This window comes from Urocitellus parryii, unplaced genomic scaffold (genome assembly GCF_045843805.1).
Source record: "Urocitellus parryii isolate mUroPar1 unplaced genomic scaffold, mUroPar1.hap1 Scaffold_37, whole genome shotgun sequence".
NCBI lineage: Eukaryota > Metazoa > Chordata > Mammalia > Rodentia > Sciuridae > Urocitellus > Urocitellus parryii.
Window position 1 is genome coordinate 6863622 of NW_027553327.1, and position 23933 is coordinate 6887554.

Genomic DNA, 23933 nt, shown 5'->3' on the forward strand with positions numbered 1-23933 from the left:
TCTTTCTCTCTCTCTCTCTCTCTCTCTCTCTCTCTCTCTCTTTCTCTCTCTCTGTCAAAAAGAAAAGAAAAGAAAAAGAAAAGAAAAAAGGAAAAGAAAAAGAAAAGTGTGTGTGAGGGGCATGCCTGCAGTCCCAGTCACTCCAGAGTGACTCCAGAGGATCAGGAGTTGGAGCCTGGGCAATATTGCAAGACCCGGTCTGGGGCGGGGGACCCCTCTTGGTTGAGGAAAAGCGAGAGCCGCCTAATAGGCAGCAGACGTTGTGCTGGACCTTGTTGGTCTTCTCTGTTGGTGAGCAGGTAGCTTCACTCATCTACCCCAGTTTCCTCTCAAGTCCATCCTCGACCCAGGGAGGCTGGGGCTGTTCAGTGCAGCAGCAGTGGGAGACAGCCTCTGCCGCAGAGGCTGGAGTTACTACTGCTTTCTGGGAGTTTGTAGACAGAAGCAGGGTTGATCCAGCTCACAGTCCTGCCCCCCAGCTCAGGGATAAGCTTTATCCCTGCAGGGAGGAACTGAGACAGAGGAGGGAAGCTGTGGGGCATGGTGCCCCTGTTTCTGGTCTCTGTGGAAAGACTCTGGAAATGGCCACTTTGCTCAAAGAGGGCACCATGATGATAGAGCCTATAACTGGGGGCTCCCAAGTGGGAACTCCAGACCACCTCTTTTAACCCTATCCAAGCCTGGAGGTGGGTGGTCTACAGGTGGGATGGCTCATCAACTTCACAAAGATCACATCACCAATAAGGAGTGAAGCAAGATTGCAACCCAGCTCTGGGTGACTTGGTGCCTTGTGCTCATCCTCTCCAGACCTGTTCATACTGGAGGGGAATTTCCTTCCTCTGGCCTCTCTCCCTGCAGCAGCGAGACATGTCTGAGCAGGGCCTCTCTGTGCTGGGACTGGGGACCTGGGGCCCAAGCAGGGAGATGCGTCATCAAGCCCGAGGCGGCCTGCACCCCAGCACGGGGCCTGGACACTCCTAAGGTCCCTGTTGAGGACATGAAGCTCTGAAAAACCAAAGGCACATGTCTACCCAGGCCAGTGCGAGGCAGGAGGCCGAGGAGCCCTGCGGTTCCCAGGAGCTGACGGCCGCGCTCCTGTACTGCCCAGCATGGTGCTGACGTTGGACATCTGCATGCAGACGACTGGCTTGAACCACTCAGCATAGAAGCTGAGATGTGCCCAACCTACCTCCACAGTGTTATTTGGCAACAGTGACCGGAAGAAGAGGGCAACCGTGTTTCCATGGCTGACAGGACTTAACCTGAAAGAGGAAGTCAAGAGAAGTCATAAAACAAAGCTAGACTCCCCTTGACTCCTCCCAAGGCAGGGCAGGGTCCGGCTTGGGGTGGGGCCATGGACACCCAAGGACAACTGGGAAGGAAAGGAAGGGGCCTGGGGGTGGCTCTTCAAGGAGCCTAGTCTGTGAAATGACCACAGCCAGGCTGTCCTCTGCCATGGCACAGGCCTTGTTTCCAAGAAGAACTGCAGTCTCACTGGGCGTGGTGGCCATGCCTGTGCCAGCGACTTGGGAAGCTGAGGTAGGCAGATCATGAGTTCAAAGCCAACCTGGGCAAATCAGCAAGATGGCCCCAAGATTTAAAAAAGTGCTGGGGCTGTAGCTCAGGGGTAGAGCACCCAGGTTCAATCTCCAGCACCACAAAACAGAAAAGGGCCGCAGGTGCACACCTCCTTCAGCACCAGGACAGCAGAGAACAGAGCCACAGGCAGGAGACGCCAAGGCCACTGTCTGCTGGATGCCAGGGCCACACCCATGCTCTGAGGAGGAGAAAGCCCATGTGGGCAGAGAGCAGAGCAAGGTGCCTCTGTACCGCTGACCAACGACCTCCTCCTGAGCTACTGGGGAGCTTGACACAATGGGCTTCACTGTGAACACACAGTCCCATTATAACTCCTACAAAGTTGGTGGGGAAAGGTGGGGCTGGAAGGCAGCTTGCCTTAAAAGGGAGGGCCGCCAGCAGCTCTGGGGCTTACTCCAGACAAGCAGCTCCTCAGCACATTTTTCCCCTGCCAGGATGGAACCCAGGTCACACATACTAGGCAAGTGCTCTGCCACTGAGCTGAACCCTGGTCCTTTGGATTTTGAGAAAGGGTCTTGCTAAGCTGTTGGCCTTGAACTTGTGATCCTCCTGGTCTCAGCCCTGAGTAGCTGAGATTATAGGTGTGGTTCTAACACCAGAAGTAAAGGTGAAAGGGCTCTTGTTGGCTCTGAAAGCTGCCCACACTCCGGGAGCAGCCTGGAGACGGGCTCTGATGTCACTTTCTGTCCCACCAACCCACTCTCCTTGCCTAGCCTCATGGGCCTTCTTGCTGCCTTCCTGCTGCTCTGGGTATCTCTCGGTGCACTTTGGACCTTACCCTTATCTCTAGGTTCTACAGTTCTCATCTGTTCCTACCACAGCAGCTGACCACAGGCAGAGTGGCTTCTTATTCTGCTTCCCACTGTGTTTCTAGTACCTGCTACAAAATCTGGAAAGAAACGCTCAGAGTTGGGTGGATATGTGCAAAGGCAGCTGTGTCCTGAGTGTCACTGCTGCTCCCTCTTCCCTGTGCCTGACCGCTGGCCTTCTGGGCTGCCTTCGGTGGGCATCGAGCCCCGGGGAGCCCCGAGGCACTGACCTGGGTCTGCACAAGCACAGTGGGGGTGAGGGCATTACCTCTCTGGTCTGACGTAGGAGTAGATGGTGTCCAGGGGAGGCAGAGGGTCAAACCCCATCACAGACTGTGTGGTCACATCCTTTAGAAAGGGGAGAAACAGTGACGCTAGAGCCTTCTGGGGCAGGTCACTCAACAGAGAAGGGGAATGGGCTTGGCTTTCTGCCCCTGGGCAGGGGCATGGTGGGAAAGGTCAGGCACACAGGAAGTGCCCACGCATGCCATGATCAAACTCACTGTGGTGCCCAAGCCACACAGCACGGGCTGAACCACGAGTCACACAAAGCCGGCACAGCCCTGTCCAGCCTCTCTACCCTCTCCCGCCAGCACCATGCTGTCACTACTCATCAGAACAAGCCTTCCTGGCAAGAAGAGGTTGGCAGTGCTGTCCTGAGGATCAGCAGAGCAGCTTAGGTAAATTAGTGGTGTCGAGGGCCCCAAGGGACCCCCTGTCCTGGCCGCCCTGACCTGCCTTTTCCTACGCACCTGTGGTGCCCTTGAGGTTTCCCCACAGCAGCAGCCTGCTCTCAGCAGTGTTGCATGCAGGCCTGGCCACCAGCAAGGCACGTGGGGCCAAGACCATGGGTGCAGCTGCTCCTGGATTGACCAGCACCCCAGTAGGCCGATGGAAGGTACTCATGCCCCCTTTGGCCTCACCCGCCCTCCTGCCTGTGGGCTGCCAGGAGCAGGAGGGGAACAGTCACACAGCCCACCATCAGACCCTCCTCCTTACCAGGGGAAGCGCAGCAACAGCCTCCCTGATCTCCGAGAGGATCACATGGCGATGGATGTTTCTGGGTGCATGCTGGTAGAGCATCTTCTGCCTGAGGCCAGGGCAAACAGCAGCAGATTAACCAGTGCCCACCCTGCAAACTGCCAAGCCCTTCCTCCCTGGCAGGTCTCCATCTCCCAGGATCTCCAGCTTCACCCCCAGACGGCCAGGCAGTCAGTCCATGGTGTGCTGAGTGAGTCTCTGAGGACCCGAGTGTCACTACAGCTGCGGCATGGGGCCTGCCCCTGCTGGACACGGTGGGGCGGAGAAGCTGCACAGGGAGCAGAACGTGCTCCTGCCCACTGAAACATCCCCTCCAGTTTGGAGAACAGATGAGTGCACAGTGAATACTGGCTGCGAGGGCCAGGGTGCCAGGGCCCCCACTCTCCCATCATTTCTTCAATTTTACTTCCACAGCAGAGGGCTTCCTCTGGGCAGTTAGGGGAGACTCCTGGCCAGCACAGACCACAGAGTCCTCACTGTACCAGCCAGCCTGGCCACAGCAGTCCCCAGACCACAGTGCTAACAGGGCCAAAGGCCAGACCATGGGTGGGAGTGGGCCAGGGCTGCTGCTTGCTGCTATCTCTGCCAGCAGGTGTGAGCCTGGCACCTGCTATAGCAGATGTGAGAACCAGGCGCACAGCAGTAGGCAGGACAGAATATGGGCAGACCCATGCCATACCTACAATCCCACCTGGACAGTGGCAGCACCCTTAGGGTCTACATGCTCACCCACAGGAGAGCAGGGCTATGCCAGCGGCAGCAGACATGAAACCACTCTGGCCCACAGCATCTAACATCAGAGGGTGCTCTGAGAGGGCAGGAGGGGCTGACCTGCATGAATACCCAGCATCTCACCTGTTCCCACAAGCCTCCACAGCGGTGTCCCCAGCGTCCACTGCCTGAAGAACCTCACGGACATTTTCCTCCAGCCAGCTCATGGTGGCAGGCTCTTTCCAGAGGACGTGCGACCTCCCAAGGTACAGACTCACCAGCTGGATCAGGGCAGGGGGCTGGCTGTGGGAGCAAGGCCTGGGTCAGGGATGGGGGGCTGGCTGTGGGAGCAAGGCCAGGGTCAGGGATGAGGAGCTGGGTGGAGCAAGGCCTGGGTCAGGGATGGGGGACTGGCTGTGGGAGCAAGACCTGGGTCAGGGATGGGAGCTGGGTGGAGCAAGGCCAAGGTCAGGGATGGAGAACTGGGTGTGGGAGCAAGGCCTGGGTCAGGGATGGGGAGCTGGGAGGAGCAAGGCCTGGGCCAGGGATGGGGAACTGACTGTGGGAGCAAGGCCACGGTCAGGGATGAAGAGCTGGGTGGAGAAAGGCTAAGGTCAGGGATGGGGAGCTGGCTGTGGGAATAAGGCCAGGGTCAGGGATGGGGAGCTGGTTGTGGGAGCAAGGCCAGGGTCAGGGATGGGGAGCTGGCTGTCGGAGCAAGGCCAGGGTCAGGGATGGGGGACTGGCTGTGGGAACAAGGCCTGGGTCAGGGATGGGGAGCTGGGTGGAGCAAGGCAAAGGTCAGGGATGGGGAGCTGGGTGGAGCAAGGCCTGGGTCAGGGATGGGGAGCTGGGTGGAGCAAGGCCAAGGTCAGAGATGGGGGGCTGGCTTTGGGAGCAAGCCTGGGTCAGAGATAGGGAGCTAGGTGGAGCAAGGCCTGGGTCAGGGATGGGGGGCTGGCTGTGGGAGCAAGACCTGGGTCAGGGATAGAGAGCTGGTGGAGCAAGGCCAAGTTCAGGGCAGGGGGCTGGCTGTGGGAGCAAGGCCAGGTTCAGGGATGGGGGGCTGGCTGTGGGAGTAAGGCCAGGATCAGGAATGGGGAGCTGGGTGGAGCAAGGCCAGGGTCAGGGATGGGGAGCTGGGTGGAGCAAGGCCTGGGTCAGGGATGGGGGACTGGCTGTGGGAGCAAGGCCAGGGTCAGGGATGGGGAGCTGGGTGGAGCAAGGCCAAGGTCAGGGATGGGGAGCTGGCTGTGGGAGCAAGGCCAGGGTCAGGGATGGGGGGCTGGGAGGAGCAAGGCCAAGGTCAGGGATGGTGAGCTGGGTGTGGGAACAAGGCCATGGTCAGCGCAGGGGACTGGCTTTGGGAGCAAGACCTGGGTCAGGGATGGGAGCTGGGTGGAGCAAGGCCTGGGTCAGGGATGGGGGACTGGCTGTGGGAATAAGGCCAGGGTCAGGGATGGGGAGCTGGCTGTGGAAGCAAGCCTGGGTCAGGGATGGGGAGCTGGGTGGAGCAAGTCCTGGGTCAGAAATGGGGAGCTGGCTGTGGAGCAAGGCCTGGGTCAGGGATTGGGGGCTGGCTGTGGAGCAAGGCCTGGGTCAGGGATGGGGGACTGGCTATGGGAACAAGACCTGGGTCAGGGATGGGAGCTGGGTGGAGCAAGGCCAAGGTCAGGGATGGGGAGCTGGCTGTGGGAATAAGGTCAGGGTCAGGGCAGGGGGCTGGCTGTGGGAGCAAGGCCTGGGTCAGGGCAGGGGGCTGGCTGTGGGAGCAAGGCAAAAGTCAGGGATGGGGAGCTGGGTGGAGCAAGGCCTGGGTCAGGGATGGGGAGCTGGGTGGAGCAAGGCCAGCGTCAGGGATGGGGATCTGGCTGTGGCAGCAAGGCTTGGGTCAGGGATGGGGGGCTAGCTGTGGGAGCAAGGCCTAGGTCAAGGATGGGGAGCTTGGTGGAGCAAGGAAAAGGTCAGAGATGGGGGGCTGGCTTTGGGATCAAGCCTGCGTCAGGGATGGGGAGCTGGGTGGAGCAAGGCCTGGGTCAGGGATAGTGGGGTGGCTGTGGGAGCAAGATCTGGGTCAGGGATGGGGAGCTGGGTGGAGCAAGGCCTGGGTCAGGGATAGGGGGGTGGCTGTGGGAGCAAGATCTGGGTCAGGGATGGGGAGCTGGGTGGAGCAAGGCCAAGGTCAGGGATGTGGAGCTGGGTGTGGGAGCAAGGCCTGGGTCAGGGATGGGGAGCTGGGTGGAGTAAGGCCAGGGTCAGGGATGGGGAGCTGGGTGGAGCAAGGCCAAGGTCAGGGATGAGGAGCTGGCTGTGGGAGCAAGGCCAGGTTCAGGGATGGGGAGCTGGGTGACACAAGGCCAATGTCAGGGATGGGGAGCTGGCTGTGGGAGCAAGGCCAGGGTCAGGGATGAGGAACTGGGTGGAGCAAGGCCTGGGTCAGGGATGGGGGACTGGCTGTGGGAGCAAGACCTGGGTCAGGGATGAGGAGCTGGGTGGAGCAAGGCCAAGGTCAGGGATGGGGATCTGGGTGTGGGAACAAGGCCATGGTCAGCGCAGGGGACTGGCTTTGGGGGCAAGACCTGGGTCAGGGATGGGAGCTCAGTGGAGCAAGGCAAAGGTCAGGGATGAGGAGCTGGGTGTGGGAGTAAGGCCTGGGTCAGTGATGGAGAGCTGGGTGGAGCATGGCCTGGGTCAGGGATGGGGGACTGGCTGTGGGAACAAGGCCTGGGTCAGGGATGGGGAGCTGGGTGGAGCAAGGCCAAGGTCAGGGATGGGGAGCTGGCTGTGGGAATAAGGCCAGGGTCAGGAATGGGGAGGTGGCTGTGGGAGCAAGCCTGGGTCAGGGATGCGGAGCTGGGTGGAGCAAGTCCTGGGTCAGAAATGGGGAGCTGGCTGTGGAGCAAGGCCTGGGTCAGGGATTGGGGGCTGGCTGTGGAGCAAGGCCTGGGTCAGGGATGGGAGGCTGACTGTAGGAGCAAGGCCAGGGTCAGGGATGGTGTACTGGCTGTGGGAACAAGGCCTGGGTCAGGGATGGGAGCTGGGTGGAGCAAGGCCAAGGTCAGGGATGGGGAGCTGGGTGGAGCAAGGCCAAGGTCAGGGATGGGGAGCTGGGTGGAGCAAGGTCTAGGTCCGGGATGGGGAGCTGGCTGTGGAGCAAGGCCTGGGTCAGGGATTGGGGGCTGGCTGTGGAGCAAGCCTGGGTCAGGGATGGGGGGCTGGCTGTGGGAGCAAGGCTTGGGTCAGGGATTGGGGGCTGGCTGTGGGATCAAGGCCTAGGTCAGGGATGGAGAGCTTGGTGGAGCAAGGAAAAGGTGAGAGATGGGGGGCTGGCTTTGGGAGCAAGCCTGCGTCAGGTCTGGGGAGCTGGGTGGAGCAAGGCCAAGGTCAGGGATGGGGAGCTGGCTGTGGGAATAAGGCCCGTGTCAGGGCAGGGGGCTGGCTGTGGGATCAAGGCCTGGGTCAGGGCAGGGGGCTGGCTGTGGAAGCAAGGCCAAAGTCAGGGATGGGGAGTTGGGTGGAGCAAGGCCTGGGTCAGGCATGGGGAGCTGGGTGGAGCAAGGCCAGGGTCAGGGATGGGGATCTGGCTGTGGGAGCAAGGCCTGTGTCAGGGATGGGGAGCTGGGTGGAGCAAGGCCTGTGTCAGGGCAGGGGGCTGGCTGTGGGAGCAAGGCCAAAGTCAGGGATGGGGAGCTGGGTGGAGCAAGGCCTGGGTCAGGCATGGGGAGCTGGGTCGAGCAAGGCCAGGGTCAGGGATGGGGATCTGGCTGTGGGAGCAAGGCCTGTGTCAGGGATGGGGAGCTGGGTGGAGCAAGGTCTAGGTCCGGGATGGGGAGCTGGCTGTGGAGCGAGGCCTGCGTCAGGGATTGGGGGCTGGCTGTGGAGCAAGGCCTGGGTCAGGGATGGGGGGCTGGCTGTGGGAGCAAGGCTTGGGTCAGGGATTGGGGGCTGGCTGTGGGAGCAAGGCCTAGGTCAGGGATGGGGAGCTTGGTGGAACAAGGAAAAGGTCAGAGATGGGGGGCTGGTTTTGGGAGCAAGCCTGCGTCAAGGATGGGGAGCTGGGTGGAGCAAGGCCTGGGTCAGGGATAGGGGGGGTGGCTGTGGGAGCAAGATCTGGGTCAGGGATGGGGAGCTGGGTGGAGTAATGCCAGGGTCAGGGATGGGGAGCTGGGTGGAGCAAGGCCAAGGTCAGGGATTGGGGGCTGGCTGTGGGAGCAAGACCTGGGTCAGGGATGGGGAGCTGGCTGTGGGAGCAAGGCCAGGTTCAGGGATGGGGAGCTGGGTGGAGCAAGGCCAAGGTCAGGGATTGGGGGCTGGCTGTGGGAGCAAGACCTGGGTCAGGGATGGGGAGCTGGGTGGAGCAAGGCCAATGTCAGGGATGGGGAGCTGGCTGTGGGAGCAAGGCCAGGGTCATGGATGGGGAGTTGGGTGGAGCAAGACCTGGGTCAGGGATGGGGGACTGGCTGTGGGAGCAAGGCCATGGTCAGGGATGGGAGACTGGCTGTGGGAGCAAGGCCAAGATCAGAGATGGGGAGCTGGGTGGAGCAAGGCCAAGGTCAGGGATGGGGAGCTTGGTAGAGCAAGGCCAGGGTCAGGGCAGGAGGATGGCTGTGGGAGCATGGCCAAGGTCAGGGATAGGGAGCTGGCTGTGGGAGCAAGGTCAGGGTGCAGGATTGGGGCTGGCTTTGGGAGCAAAACCTGGGTCAGGATGGGGCGTGACTGTGGGAGCAAAGCCTGTGAGCAGACCCCCCAGCAGGACCGTCTGGAGCAAAAAGAGGCTGTCTCTCAGCTACTGAGGGACAGTCCACCTCCTGAAGGGAGGGCAGAGAGGTCTGCGACTTTGAATCAGTGCTGTCTCTGCTCCTCAGCTGACTGAGATGCTCAGTGTACATTTGTGTCTGCAGAGAGCAAGTGCAGAGGATGAAGGCTGGCTAGGGGACGGGGATTCTGGGGTGGACCCCCATAACATGTTTTTCTTTCATTTATGTTTTCTTTTTATTTCTGGTACTGGGGATTGAACCCAGGGGTACTCTACCACTAAGCCACATCCTCAGCCTTTTTATTTTTCATATCTTATATATATTTTTAGTTCTAAATGGACACAATATCTTTATTTTATTATTATTTTTATGTGATACTGAGGATCAAACCCAGTGCCTCACAAGTTCACAGCAAGTGCTCCACCACTGAACCACAACTCCAGCCCCCTTTATTTTTTACTTTGAGACAGGGTCTCGCTGAGTTGTTGAGGCTGGATCCCCCTCCTCAGCCTCCAGAGTTGCTGGGATCATAGGCTGTGCCACTACACCTGGCTGACTCCTCTGTATTTTTTATGAGAAACATGAAAAAGGTGATATGTGCCAATGCAGAACGTGGAACATACCAGCAACGAGAGCCCTTCTGCCCACAGCCAGTGCCTGTGGGTCATGCTGTCTGACCTTAAGCCCTGCTGCCCACTCCTGTCAAAAAGCATCTCGTGAACCTCATGTCTTAGGCCAGAGGCCATTTACTTGACCCACCAGTGTTTCTCTTCAGACGTAAGGTGACCCATATGTGGACACAGACTCCAGGCCTTCCTTAGGGGACAGTAACAAACATCCCCAGGGGTTTCCTGTCTCCGAGATTGCCATCAGGCTGAAGCAGGTTTCCAGGAGACTGAGCCACACACACACCCTGACCCTGCGGTGCAGAGCGCACCTGCCACCCCTCCACTGCCCTGAGGGTAAGCGAGGGCCCCCAGGAGGCGATGAGGATGCCCACCAGGAGTTATCCCAGCAGGGCACCAAGGCTCTACCTTATCTCAGCATCTGGTCCAAAGAAGCGGTGATTGGAGACGGTGGCATTGGCCTGCACACTGCAGTACTCGAGCAAGGGCATGAGGACTGCAGGAGGAAGCAGAGGCTCAGGTGCTCAGTGGCCAGGACAATGACCCGGGGCCTTGTGGGCCCTGATCACAGACACGACTGGAGTTGGGACGTCACAGAGGCTGCAAGGCCACGGGGTCCTTGAGTCTGACCAGTGTTCCGAGCTGCTGCAGGGGGAGTGGCTGAGCATGGGGGTCCACAAAGGATGAGCAGGTACCTCTGCACCCTGGAGGCAGACCCTTGTCCTCCAAGTGCCCTTCCACATCTCAGGGAGACTTGCCATTACCCTTCAAGCATGAGCAACAGACCCTAGGACAGACTGGTGAGAGTGGGGTCGGCTAGTGCCCTGGAGGAGGTGACCCTACAGGGCCCCAGGGTAAGGACAGTGGCCAACACATGGTCACGGGCTCTGGGTGTCCAGTCCTCTGGGTCAGGGCCTCTCCAGCTCTAGTACTGTCCCCATGCAGTACTCTCCGGCTGAGTAGGCAGGGCTTCCCTACACTGCCCACATGCCGAGACCCTGCCAGAGGCAGCTGCTGGGAAAGCCGGCCTACCAACTGCCTCCCAGGGACAAGCCGCAGTAGGGTCTCTCCTAAGGGATAGCCATGACAGCTCTGTTATTCAACGTGGGCCCCGTGGCCCTGTGTCCCCCACCTCGGCTGGCCTACCGAGGGCTCCCAGTTGCATCGAACCCGAGGGGGACAGAGGTGGCTGTTGGGATGATGGGCTGAGCCCTGAGTTGGTGATCTGGCTCTGCTCCTGACAGGGAGCTCTGGACACTGCAGGTGGGTCTGCCTGTGCTCGCGTCCACCCAGTGCTGGGGCCTCTCCATGGCTTTGTCAGAGCCAACAAAGCAGTGCTGACTCTGGGACTTCCCCTCAGAGGGGCAGTCACCGAGTGTGTGCACACCTCTGTCACAAACACTCCTACCCTCAAGTGCAAGGACGGCCTCCTCTAGAGGGTCACTTCCTGCGTGCTTGTGGAGAAGGTTCGCCACCCGTCGCCTGAGTAGGCAGCAGCCCCCTGGGCCTGCCCTGGGTGCAGATAGAGGCCTAGTGTGTGTGGGGGGGTACCCTGGAAATGGGCCGTACCACACACTGCCTCTGGATCAGGTCCAGGCCCCGCTCAACCCTCTGCTGCTGTTTCTCTCCCTAACACTAAACACCAATGTGCATACCCTGTATCTCTCTCCTGCCCTGTAACTAACAGCAAAGTTAGTGGACACACAGTTTGTCCCTCACCCAAGGCCCCCTCCCACCTGGCTGGCATGCAGTTGGCCCGCTGAGGTGGATAATCAGCTAACTGCAACATCAGCAGTTTTTAGGCTGGCTGGAGAACACATCTTTCTTTAAGCACCAGGTAGGGCTGGGACCAGGTCTCCACCCTCAGGAAGAACCACTGCACAGGCCAGTGTGGTACCTACCTCCAGGGAACATGGTGAGTGCCTGCTGGATCAAGAGGGAGGCCTTCTCTCTGGCAGAGCTGAGCTCATGCTGGGGGAGGTCTGTCTGCTGACTCAACAGGAAGTATGCCAATGGAACCGAGAAGGCAAAATTTGGGAGGTGCGACAGGTTCCGATGAGCCTACAAGGGAGCAAGAGGCCAGGTGAGGGGCCTGCCCTCTGTGAGGACCAGGTGCACCACAGTGAGCTGACAAAGCAGGCCCCCCCACACCTGGATGGAGGACTTGCTCCACCTGGGGGTCTTCAATGTGCAGAAAGGCAACGTCAGTTGGAAAAGAGCTCTGTTGAGCCCCTCAGGCTCAGCACTGTGGGGGAACGGAGCGACTCCCTCTCCCCACACAGCAGGGTCCAGAGTGAAGGCAGCCAAGCTATGACTGCCCCCACCTAGAGGGGCCACTACCCTCTTCAAACATTTCCCCGCCTTTCTCTGTGTGCGATGTAACAGACATGATCTACTCCATGCTTTTCCATTAACAGGGAATGCTGGTCTCCACAGAGTTCTGTAATCTTATAAACCACCACAAACACTCCTCTGTGGCTGGTTCTGGGGACCCCGTGGGTTTCTTATAGCCATTCTCCTGAGCTCCTGGAATCTCTATAAACTAGATCCCTGGAAGTGAGATTTCTTGGCCAACTGTATAAAGAGTTATGTGATTTTAAATGATTTACCTGTTTTTCATTACTTATTTTTTATGAAAAATGTTTTTCTTTATTCACAAAAAATATGTACTATGAAAGGTTCAAGCAGAAAAGTAGAACAAGTACAGGCTCCTCCCCCTCCTCCCCTCCTAGGCCTGAGCCCCCTCTGGACAAGCTCTGTTCAGCTGTTTGTCCCACTCAGTTTGCAGCAGCTACACTAAAGCGAGAGGTGAGACTGATCTTCACACATGGAGCCTGACCCAACACACCTACACTGCTGCTTCGACTTGTGTGCACACCCCAGCTGTAGCAAGATAGTGCATGCTCCCTAGCACTCAGTGGAGCCCAAGACAAACCCCACTCTCCTGGGTCTGGGGACCCAGGATAGCAGGTGGCATTTATGTGCGACTCTGACCTGGAACAGGTAACCAATCGTGACTACCCAGACTGTCGTCCCCACACTCAGGACCTAGGGTCCCTGTCAGCCCTGCATCACAACCTCCCTCCCTGAGTGGCTGTCCCTTTCTGTGCCTAGCATGCCCAGCTCTGTGGTCTGCCTGACTGTCCATTACTAAGCACCATCTCTACACGCACACTCGATGCAGTTGTGTGCTCATCTTGGGGTTCTGATGCAAGGCTGCTTCCCTCTGGGAAGACCTGATTCTGCTCAACAGCAGAGATGAGGGAGACTAAAGGGCAGGAGGTCCCTGGAACCCACCCTGGCTCTGCTTCATGGCCTCACCATGGCTACTAGTCACACAGCAAGCGCACCCCTACCTCCCACTCTTGGAAGAGGCGGATCAAGTACTCATAGTTCCGGGCCCGCAAGGCCAGGTGGTCGACAAGCAGCAGCATGCACAGCGGGTCCTCGTCTGGCTCAAGGCTTCGCAGGCAGCACAGTGAGAGAAGAGCAAAGAGAGCTAGGAAAATGTCAGGGCCCAGGGTCTCTGCAGCCCAGAAGCCCCTGCCGTGAGGACTGGCAGGAGTGGATCCCTGGTGGACACTCACCTCAGGATGAGCTTGCAGAACTCCAGTGCGGTGCACGGGCAGCCACGCTTCTCCAGGAAGCTCATCTGCTTGTAGAGGGCCAGGTAGAAGCTCCTACATCCAAAAAGGTCCATGTGAGTTCAAGTGGAAGCAAACAGCAGAGCAGCCTCTGAGGGCCACCTGGCTCCACGCCAGTGTCCAGGTCCTCATAGGAGTCTGCGAATGCCTTTTGTGTCTGGGGAGAAGCTTTGTGTGTGCCTGAAGAGCTGAACACACACCAATGTACTGAAAGTTTTTAAAAAATTTTGTTGTTGGGGCTGGGATTGTGGCTCAGCGGTAGAGCGCTCGCCTAGCACAGGCGGGACCCGGGTTCGATCCTCAGCACCACATAAAAAAAAGGCACTGTGTTGTGTCCATGTACACCTAAAAAATAAATATTTAAAAAAAGGGTTTAAAAAAATTTTGTTGTTGCTGTAGATGGACAGAATATTTTTTATTTTATTTATTTTTATGTGGTGCTGCTGAAGATCAAACCAGTGCTAGGCAAGAGCTCTGCCACTGAGCTACAGCCTCAGCTCCCTGAAAACCAAGCTTTTTGAAATCATTATCTTGCTTTTGGTTTGCTACTTGTTATTGAAGGGAAATGAGCTAAAAACGGTTATAATTATGATCTTAATTTACCCTCAAATTTCAATGGCGCTACTGTTGGGTACATAAAGCTGTGTAACTTTAGTCATCCTGTAGACTTATTTTTAGAACTGAGAGTTTACTAGAAAAAGAAACCAGTGGAGAAAGTCTAGACAGAGTGCCCGGTGCAGCCAAGTTGCTGCACTGAGACAGGGCATGGTGGCCATAAGGTGGGGGCCATGCCACAGCCAAGCAGCACTGCCCAGAGCAGCAAGAATACACACAGGACAGCAGGGAGACTGCTGCAGTCATGCAGGCTTGCCTTGGGGCTGATGCCAGAGGTGGTCAGCACAGAAATGTCATAAAGCAGAGCATAGACCCAGGTCTGCTCTGTCAGGCTGAATCTGACTTAAGCATCACTGATTTACGAACCAAGACACAGGCCTGTGAGGCCTGCAGAAGTATCCCAGACCCACAGGGAGGGCTGCCCTCAGGAGAGGCAGCTCACCTGTTCTCAGGTCTGCGGTAGTCCAGCCGGCATGTCCCACTGGTGAGACTGAACAGGGGGTGGAAGGCACACTCCATGCTGTACAGCGCTCGCTCTGTGGGCAGCAACAGAGGCAGGAATGAGCCACAGTAGGCGCCTGCAACTCCCAAGACCCCAAACAAGCGAAGCACTCGAAAGAAGGGGTCACAGAATTGGGACCCTGCAATGGGACCTCCTAGGTTTCCCTGGTGCCACAGCATTAATTGCAGCCACAGAACTTGTGAGCCTGAATGAGAAAAGCCCTCAACACCATGGAGTGCCACTGCCACATGTCCTGTTCATGCCCAGTCCCCAGGTGATACAAACATGGCCCAGACACCCACAGCAGCGTGTGCGCACACACGGAAGAGCAACCAGAACCACCAACTGATGACAGATTCGCCAACCACGTCTGTCCAAAGGGGGAGTACTATCCAGCCAAGAGCACACGCAAACCTGGGTCACACCACACATGGGGCACACAACCATGGGCAGAGACCACGCACAGTGCTTCCACTGAATGGCTCCCACATAGGTAGGGCCACGGAGAGTCTGACCAGAAGTCAGGGGTTCTGGGGCCTGGGGAAGATAGAAGATGGCAGGCTGTTTTCCTGGAATGGACTGCAGTGACGGCTGCCCAGTTCCGGGACACACTAAACCAGGCATGACACACCTTCCACAAAGTGCTACTTGACAACGTCCTGCCACCTGCATCTGCTCTAGTGGCGAGAACAGGCAGGCTGCACTGCCTACTGGGTCTCACCTATGAGGTCTCGTGCCATCTCCTGATCCTCTTGAAACCGGCAGGCATCACTGAGTTGCAGGAGTGAGTCCACATGGTAGGGGCTTGTCTGGAGCAGAACCTACCAGAAAAGAAGGGCAGCTCTGGAGGAAGGTCACAGGCAGGGACCCACAGGACACCCCTGCAGTCCACCAGGACCTGTGCACACCAGGAGACATGATCACCAGGTGACAGACAAAATTCCCTTTGGACTCCAGGTGTGCACTGCTATTACCCAGCCAAGGCCTGGACCTGGCTCCAGGTAGGAACTGGGGACCCTCCCTGCCCAGTGGGGCTGTCTTGGCTCCCAGGTCTCAGGACAGAGGACTGAAAGCAAGCAGGTTCCCGCCCCCCTACGTGGAGGACATGGGGCCAGCAGGATCTACATGCTCCCCCTACCTCCCCAGTGAGGCCAAGACAGAGGCAGCACCTGGGAAGGACCATAGTGCCACTACACGCAGCTCCCAGCAGGAGAGCACCTGAGTGCCAAGTCTCCTGAGTGCCAAGTCTTCACAGTGCCCCTCGGGTCCGGGGGCCCCACTGCCAGGGAAGCAGCTGCCCGGGCACTCGCCCTCCACCCACTGGCAGCTGCGGGGCCCACGCACCACAATGTTGTTTGGCTCCATGGACTCCATGGCCACCAGGAACTTGTGCTGTGCCTGCTGGTACTCCTCACTGTGTTCAAACGCAAAGAAGGAAAGGCCTTTTTTCGATTCCAACAGCCGCATAGACAGACCTGGCAGGTGAGAGTGTACAGAGGGTGTGCTGGAGGCCAGGACATGGCGCCTCTACAGAGCACAGCAGCCCCAACAGTCTCCCTTGTGCTGTTCTCAGAAAGGACTCTGTGATACCAACCCACTCGATCTGAGGGGTCTTACAGGTCACCCAGGCCTGGGGCTGGGCTGCCTCTGGGCCAGAGGCTGACGTCTGGGGACTCTCTCAGAACACCTGGGCCTGCTTCCCACTGCTTGCTTGGGCTGTCCCGGGAGCTGGCCTCCGTCTGCTTTCCACAAAGACTCACTTCTCTATAGAATTCAGATGAGCTCTGGGAAAGGATGGAGCCGAAGTGGCCCAGGACAACAAACCTCAGGGATGGGAGTATGGAGGTCCATCTGGGTGCCCGATCACATCTGGTTGGGACCAGCAGCCAGGGTGGCTGTGAGGGGCTGGGGCAGGAGGCGTGCAGTAGGCACAGGGCCAGGTCAGAGGCCTTGGCCACGTGTAACCTCTGACCAAATACGGTTCTGCTCCTTTTGTGTGACTGTATGGAGGGACCATTTCTTCTGGTTAACCTGAAAAACTCAGTCTGCTAAGACAACCGCTAAATGGCCAATGGTTCTCATGGGCTTCCCCTGAGCTACTCCCTCCTGAGAGCCCGGCCCAAGGTCCAAGTCCTGCAGATTGAGACAATGAGCCCCTATCTCTACCATGTTCGGGTTCCTTTGCTAGAAGGGCAAGAGGCCTGGTGGGAACAGAAGATACATGAGAGGCATCAGGGTTGATCCTACAAGCACAGGTCCCGAACTCCCAGGCGATCCTCACTGGGAGTCCAAGGGGATTCTTCTAGAATCCCAACCCCACAGGCACAGCAGGTGAGGTGCATTGGTTACCACCCTCCACACATGTCCTCCACACACCCATGACCTCTTCTACAGTATGTGCCCCATCAACCTGCAGAGGGCTGTCTGGATGCTTCTCTATGCTGTGCAGCCGATGCCCAGAGAGGGCATTCACTTCCTACCCTGCACCTTCTGCATGGCTGTTTTCTTTAAACATAAAACTATCATACATTATTGATTTTTAAAAATATTTTTAGTTGTAGATGGACACAATACCTTTATATTGCTTATTTAGTTTTATGTGGTGTTAGGAATCGAACCCAAGGCCTCATACATGCTAGGCAAACGCTCTACCACTGAGCTACAACCCCAGCCCCCAAATTATCATAATGTGAAAACAAACTCAAGGGCTGAGGATGCAGCTCAGCAGCAGAGCCCAGCCTGGCATGTGAGGCTTGGAGGGCTCAGGCTCAGTGCCAGCACACACACACAAAAAGAAACACTTAAAAATGCAAGCCTCTGTTCAGCTGCTTCCTGTAGCATGGCACCCAGAGGACGAGGCAGATGGCACGGAAGTTGAGAGCTTCTGCACAGGCCAGGCCAGCTGGGGACATACAGGCTGCTGCACCCTCAGGAACTTTATACCTCACACGTAGCTGTACATGGTGCTGCAAGGCCCACCTGGAAGGCACTGAGGCCAGCGTGCCAGCCCCCTGCTGCAGGAGTGACAGACTCACCTGGCTTGCTGTACTGCGGCCAGGTGCTCTTGGGGGTTGTCAGCCACGTGCACTTGGGTTATACATGCTGCCTCTGTCGCGGCCTGGGGAGGAGGAGACAGGCACAGCTTTACCTCCATGGGTCAGGGACCAGGCTGGCCACCCAATCCCTCCAGCTCTCCCTGGAGGCAGAGCAGTGGGCAGGGGGCACACAGGGAGGGAGAGCAAAGCACTGCTGCGTGAAGAGGGGACCCCAGCTGCGACCTGTGCAAGCAGCTACCATCAGATCCAGGGGAACAGGGAGGCCAACAGTCCAGCAGGAAGGCAAGAAGGACAAAAAGGAAACAAAAGTGAAACCCTAGAACATGGTGCAGAGCAGGAGCTCAGGGCCACTGCAATTCCCTGAGCAAACGAGCTGCTTCCTGTGGGACAGGCTGCACAGGAGGAATGCCTGGCCATGGCCAGAGGCAAATTAGGGAAGTGGACCTGTGACCCACACCCCAGCAATATGACTCCAATCTTTGAAAAGGAAAACATGGAAACAATGAGGAAAACTGAGGAGTAATTTGGCATATTTCTGCAAGGAAGAAGACCGAGAGCAGAGTGTTGAGGGTCCTCAGGCACCCAGCTCCCTGCGACTCTTATGTGAGCGACAAGTTGAGGGTACCAGGCCCCCTTTGGGCAAGAGTTCTTAGCTGCTGTTAGGGGGTCTGGCTCCCTTGCCAGGTGGCATCTTAGCCAGGCCTGGAAGGGCTGCACCCTGAGCTGAGTGATGGGATGTGGATGTGTGTAGACCAATCTCTAGGCTTTTCAACAGTGCCCTATTTCACTAAAACAAAACAAGGAATAAGGAGCTGGACTACCCAGAACAGGACAAAACAGCATCTTTCTTTTCTGAAAAAGAGACATGAAAACTGTGTGAGAAGAACAAATACACAAAAAGAAAAGCATGGCCAGAGGCTGAAAGGCACAACATGGCACAACTCTGCACACGCAGCAAACAGTGGAAAGGAAACCACCGGTGCCTGGAAGTCTACAGCATCCTGGGCACCACCAGGTCTGTCTGAGGTGAGCTGCCAGCCAGAAGTCTAGGGGAGGAGGCAGCCCTGATGGATGCTGGAGGGAGGGTCAGGAGGAGCACCTTAAGGGTCGTGACACTGGGGGTGTGGAGACAGCACAGACAGGGGGAAGGGAGCAGACCCCATCTGTATCAGGAGGAAGTCAGATTCCCCCCAAAGATCAGTGCACAGCTATATGGAAACCCTGAATGGTCACCAGGAGGGAGGAACAGAAAGGAGCTAAGGTTTGGTCTCTGAACAACAGGACAAGGGTGGGGGACCAAGAAGGAGGGAACCACAGCTTTTCACTGGACATACTTCAGTAGGACTTAAATTTTTGAAGAAACAAACAACAAAAAAGTGTGCTACTATAAAGGTAGTAAGTGAGCTGACCTGGTTACAGACCTGTGGTCCTGGCTGCCTGGGAGGCTGAGGGGGAGGTCCATGCAGACTCATGAGTGTGCGACCAGCCTGGGAAGCACGGAGGGCCTCACCTCAAAAATAGATACATAAAACTGAAATATGTGCAGGGGGCAGCTCAGAGGTGTGTGGCTCGGAGGTGTGTGGCTGTGGGTTCACTCCCTAGCACCACAAACACTAAAAAACAAATGTAATTATTAACTAATGACTGATAATAACTATAATTTACAAAAATAAGATGATGCAAAAATGTAACACAGGGGCAGGCAGACAGAGCTGGGCTGAGCGGCAGAACTTGGCCTGAGCAGCACAGGTAGTGGCTCATGTAAGTGCTTTTCACAAATAACCCAAAACACACAGAAGTCAGAAACCCATGAGTCCTCAAACACTTAAAAACAAAAATACAAGGCAAAAACTGTTAAACACAAGGAAAGTGGGAACAAACGAAGTCTGAAAATAATCCTTGGCCCACTCATGACCCAACAGACACCAGTCAGACAAGGGCGCCGCGTGCACACCTCACACAGTTTCAAGGCACTGGATGCAGGGGGCCTGCAGCCAAGGTGTGGACACGCCTATCCTTGGCCTAACAAAGAACCCTGTGCATCAGGCACAGAAGACACCTGGGACTCCGACATGCCAAAGCCAGCACAGCTTCCTCGAGAGGCGTGCAGAAAGGCCTGAGGACATGGCCACAGGTGATCAGAATAAGAGGGAACATTTCTACACTGCTTCAGAGTTTTAACAAAAAGCATTCAGCTCTATAATCAGAAAATACATACTTAAAAAGACACAAACTTCTGGATGTTTCGGTAAGGAGATGGAGAGTGGAACTCCCACCTCCTACAGAAAGTCCCAGGATGGGCCCTGACTTCCCCTGGAAAAGCCAAGGGACACTCCACTGCCTGCTCACCATCAGCTGACACTGCAGAAGCTGACTAGCCAGGAACGAGTTAGGTGACATAAAACTGATCTCAGAACCCAAACTTTTTGTCATTTTTCCTGCTGGTGGAGAAACAAAATGGATCTGGCTAAAATTTCAGGATTCAAAGTTTAACAGCTTTTAGGACCCTTTTAAAAATATGAGGTGCACAGTTGAGAAGGTGTGAAACAGCCTGGCCTCCTGGCGTCTCAGCCATCTGCACAGGCCCTGGAAGGGCTCCATCTGTCCAGTGTGGCTTTCAGTACTCTCCCCCAGGGTTTTCAATGGCTGCCCCACCCATAAGAAATGAAAGCAGGTAAAAACAGCTTGAGAATGCAGCTACTGTGGGCCTTACCTTTGCTCCCCCAGGACCGCTCGAGCACCAAAATACCATTTCAGTTCTGTGTCTGGATTCAAGTGTCTAGAATGTGGGAAATGTGAGGAAGAAAACTTAAGTCAGGCTTTCCTACAATGTCTCAAAATTGCAGAAAGCTAAGTAAGAGTCCAGCCAAAGAACAATGATTTTGGGCTTGAAAGGTGATTTCTAGGCCTGCTTTCTTTAAATCTGCCACCTGCAAAAGGACCTGACCATGACTGGCCCCATGGGGCACCCAAGGGATGCAGTTGGTCACTGCTAGGAGAGAACCTGCGGGTCCAGTGTTCATCTGCCAGGCTTCGTACAGGGAGCATGCACCCTGACGCAAAGTGGAGGGCCTCAACAATACAGGCAGCTTGCTTGTCAAAGCTGGCAAAGATCAGGTTTCATTAAGCACCCACCAGACCAAGAGATGGGTGATCATCCAAGGGTGACACTACACTGGTACAGCTCAAAACGCCTCATGAGACATACAAAGGCAAGCTGTTTGGAAGTCCTGAGCTGGGCATGATGGTGCCACACCCGTGTCTACTCAGAGGCCAAGGCAGGAGGACTCCTTGTTAGAGGTTGCCTCAGCTACTTAGCAAGCCCTAAACAAGCTAACAATACCCAGTCTCAAAATCAAAAATAAAAAGGAGCCAGGTGCAGTGATGCTCCGGTATGATCCCAGCATCCAGGAAGATCGAAAATTTGAGGACCGCCTCAGCAAATTAGTGAGGCCCTAAGCAACTTGGTGAGATCCTGCCTCAAAAAAATAAAAAGGGCTGGGGATATGGCTCAATGGTAAAGCACCCCTGGATTCAATCCTCAGTACCAAAAAAAAAAGTCCTTTGAAACACAGATGTCTTTTCCTTACTTCTTTCTCCTTTTTTCTACTTCCTAAATGTTTAATAATGAACTCTTAACACTTCTAAATAAATAAAGACAGCAAACTGTCCTCTTTCTAAATCACTCCTCCGCGTCAAAATCAGAGGCCGAGGCCATACCTGTGCTCCACATACAGGACATGCTTCCTGGAGCTCAGTGGTGGGCGACCCGGGCGGCTGAGCCCACTGCCATCCTCAATCCTCTCCAAGATGTGGTCGATATCCTCCATCCCACTTTCCTAAAAGCCCAGAAGGAACTGTTAATCACCACACTGGCTTCACTCCAAGTGCTGTGACAACCAATAACAAAGAGTTACTTTGAAAAGTTATTTGGTATGTACTTTCTAAAAGATGATCTAACTCAGAAGGAGGAGATGTATTATAGGAGGAAGCTCAGAACCATCACTAATCCAGAAGGCCCTGGGAACCATCGGGCCAGAGAGCCACACTTCATGTCTCACAGGTGAGCTCACATCCTCAGGCGAATGGAACTGGGACCTGTGACTCCAACTGAACAGCAACAAAGCTACCACCTCTCTTCAGGATGAACAATGAGACAAGGAGGATCAAGGCAAGAATGAAACGTGCTGACTGAGGGGGATCTGGTCTGTGGGCTTCCACACCCAGCACCCCTCGTGCACTGGCGGGATGACGGCTGGGTGAACAGCAACAGGAAGCAGGGCTGGGAAGGGACTCTCCCTGCAGAGGGCAGCTGGGACACGGAAACTAGGAGTAGGCCATGACAACCAAGGAACAAAGGGGCAAATCACAAGCAAAACTGTAGGTGACTCTTCTTTGTCCTTGACCTCTTAGATAGTTATACTCCTGACAGGAAAAAATGAAGACATCAAATAAAATGGTCTTCTCCCAGCACCACCGTGAGGGACACGGCCCAAGGGGCACGGAGGGATTGGGTAGGGGCTAGTCAAGTCTGGTCGCATACCGAGGCTTCTCCTGTACTGTTTTTCTTATTTTTCTGCTTCTTCTTCCAGAGTTTTCCACTTGCATTAGACTAATAAAAATAAGATGTTTTAATCAATGGAGAGAGAAGCAAACTCTTAAACAATGAGAACCAAAGCAGCAAGCCAGCACCACTTGGAGCACCTGCGGCCCCTCACATCCTTCTGCAGCAGGACCCTGCCCGTACCCCCTGCTGTCAGTGTGGCCTCTCTCTCCCACCCTGCCCTGCTGCAGAGCTGGTCCAGGATGCCTGGGGCGCCCACCTGCCCCTGACTGGGCCAGCTCCTCTGGGCAGCGAGAAGCTCCTCAGGGACGCTTCACCAGAAGTGGTTGCTCCCAGAAGGCACAGAGCTGCCTGGAGCACAGTGGGCAGCAGGCAGGGCAGGGACCTGCATGCAATACCCCTGGGGCTGCCACTGATCTCAAGGACTTTAGCACAAACTTCATCAGGGATCCCACAGAATCAGCCAAAGCAAATTCAGAAAATTATACCTCCAAGAAAAATCCGACACAGGTGGCATGTGGCAGGATGCCACAGCCCTTCCCTGACATGCCAGCCTCCTTGTTACCATGGGGTCCCCATACCTGCTCCGGGGGTGCAGCCTTGGCCACATTTCCTTCCCGCTTGGTCTCTGGGTTTCCACGCTGAAACCTTCCTTTGTTCCCTGACACTGCAGCATCTGTTAACACACAATCAGACTTCTCTCCGTTCACTACCGGGTCGTCCTCAAGATCCTCGACATTTATCTGGTGAAACAAGCCGAGGTCATTTCTGCACAGGGGTCACAGTGTACGTTACGAAGTAGAGCTGAGCCAGATGTGAAGACAACTTGCCATGCCTGTCACCCCAGAGACTCTATTTGGGAGGCTGAGTCAGGAGGAAGGCAAATTTGAGGCCAGCCTGAGCAACCTCAGTGACAAAGTGAAAAATAGAGGGCTGGGGGTATAGTTTAGTGGTAGATCACCCCTGAGTTCAATTCCAATACTTCAAACTAAAAAAAAAGGGGCGGGGGCTGGGGATGTGGCTCAAGTGGTAGCGTGCTCGCCTGGCATGCGTGCGGCCCGGGTTGGATCCTCAGCACCACATACAAACAACGATGTTGTGTCCACCGAAAACTAAAAAATAAATATTAAAAAAAGGTGCGTATTATAAGGATTATAATTTTCTAATATTGTTCTTGTTCATGTTAAAATAATTTTGTCCTCAAGTCTGATGAGGCAATTCTCCTGTCCCAGCCTCTAGAGTTACTAGGGTTACAGGCATGACCACTATGCCCAGCAGGGAGTTTTGTTCTTGATGCAATTAACATCAAATGACTAATTGTTGTCACCACTCTGGAAAACAACATGGAGATTCCTCAGAAAATCTGGAGTGATACCACCATTTTACACAGTTATCCTACTCCTCAGTTTATACCCAAAGGACTAAGTTCTATAATGATACAGCCACATCAATGGTGATAGCAACTCAATTCACAATAGCTAAACCATGGAACCAACCTTGGTGCCCTTCAACAGATGAAAGAACAAAGAAAATGTGATTTGTATGTATATATATATATATATATATATATATATATATATATATACACACACACACACATATATGTATATGAGTATATATATATATTTATATACATATATAAAAAATATATACATTTATATTTCATTGTGTGTGTGTGTGTATATATATATACACATACATATGTGTGTGTGTGTATATATATGTATATATATATACACACACAATGAAATATTAATCATCTTTAAAAAAGAATAAAATTATGGCATTGCTGATAACTGGACAGAGCTGGAGAATATGATGCTAAGCAAAATAAGCCAATCTCGAAAAACCAAAGCGGAATATTTTCTCTGATATGTGAATGCTAATTCATAGCAAGTGGGAGTGGGGTGGCTAGGAAGACTAGAAGCGCTCTGGATTATATAGAGGGGAGTAAAAGGAAGGAAGGGGGGATGGAGGTAGGAAGAACAGTAAAATGAATCAGACATTAT

At 55.2% G+C, this 23933-nt stretch overlaps 1 protein-coding gene across 1 annotated transcript in view; it reads right to left on the reverse strand.

Annotated features, from left to right (window-relative positions):
• Positions 1-813: 813 nt before the first annotated feature.
• Positions 814-23933, reverse strand: part of LOC144252172 (ribosome quality control complex subunit TCF25-like) — a 30137-nt gene continuing 7017 nt past the window's right edge. The window contains 17 exon segments of the mRNA XM_077794678.1: positions 814-852; positions 1190-1262; positions 2677-2756; positions 3408-3498; positions 4305-4463; positions 9952-10039; positions 11445-11604; positions 12900-13005; positions 13131-13223; positions 14245-14338; positions 15026-15125; positions 15649-15779; positions 17340-17422; positions 20074-20139; positions 21081-21199; positions 21904-21972; positions 22506-22667. Of these exon segments, the coding sequence (XP_077650804.1) occupies positions 814-852; positions 1190-1262; positions 2677-2756; positions 3408-3498; positions 4305-4463; positions 9952-10039; positions 11445-11604; positions 12900-13005; positions 13131-13223; positions 14245-14338; positions 15026-15125; positions 15649-15779; positions 17340-17422; positions 20074-20139; positions 21081-21199; positions 21904-21972; positions 22506-22667 (1713 nt within the window).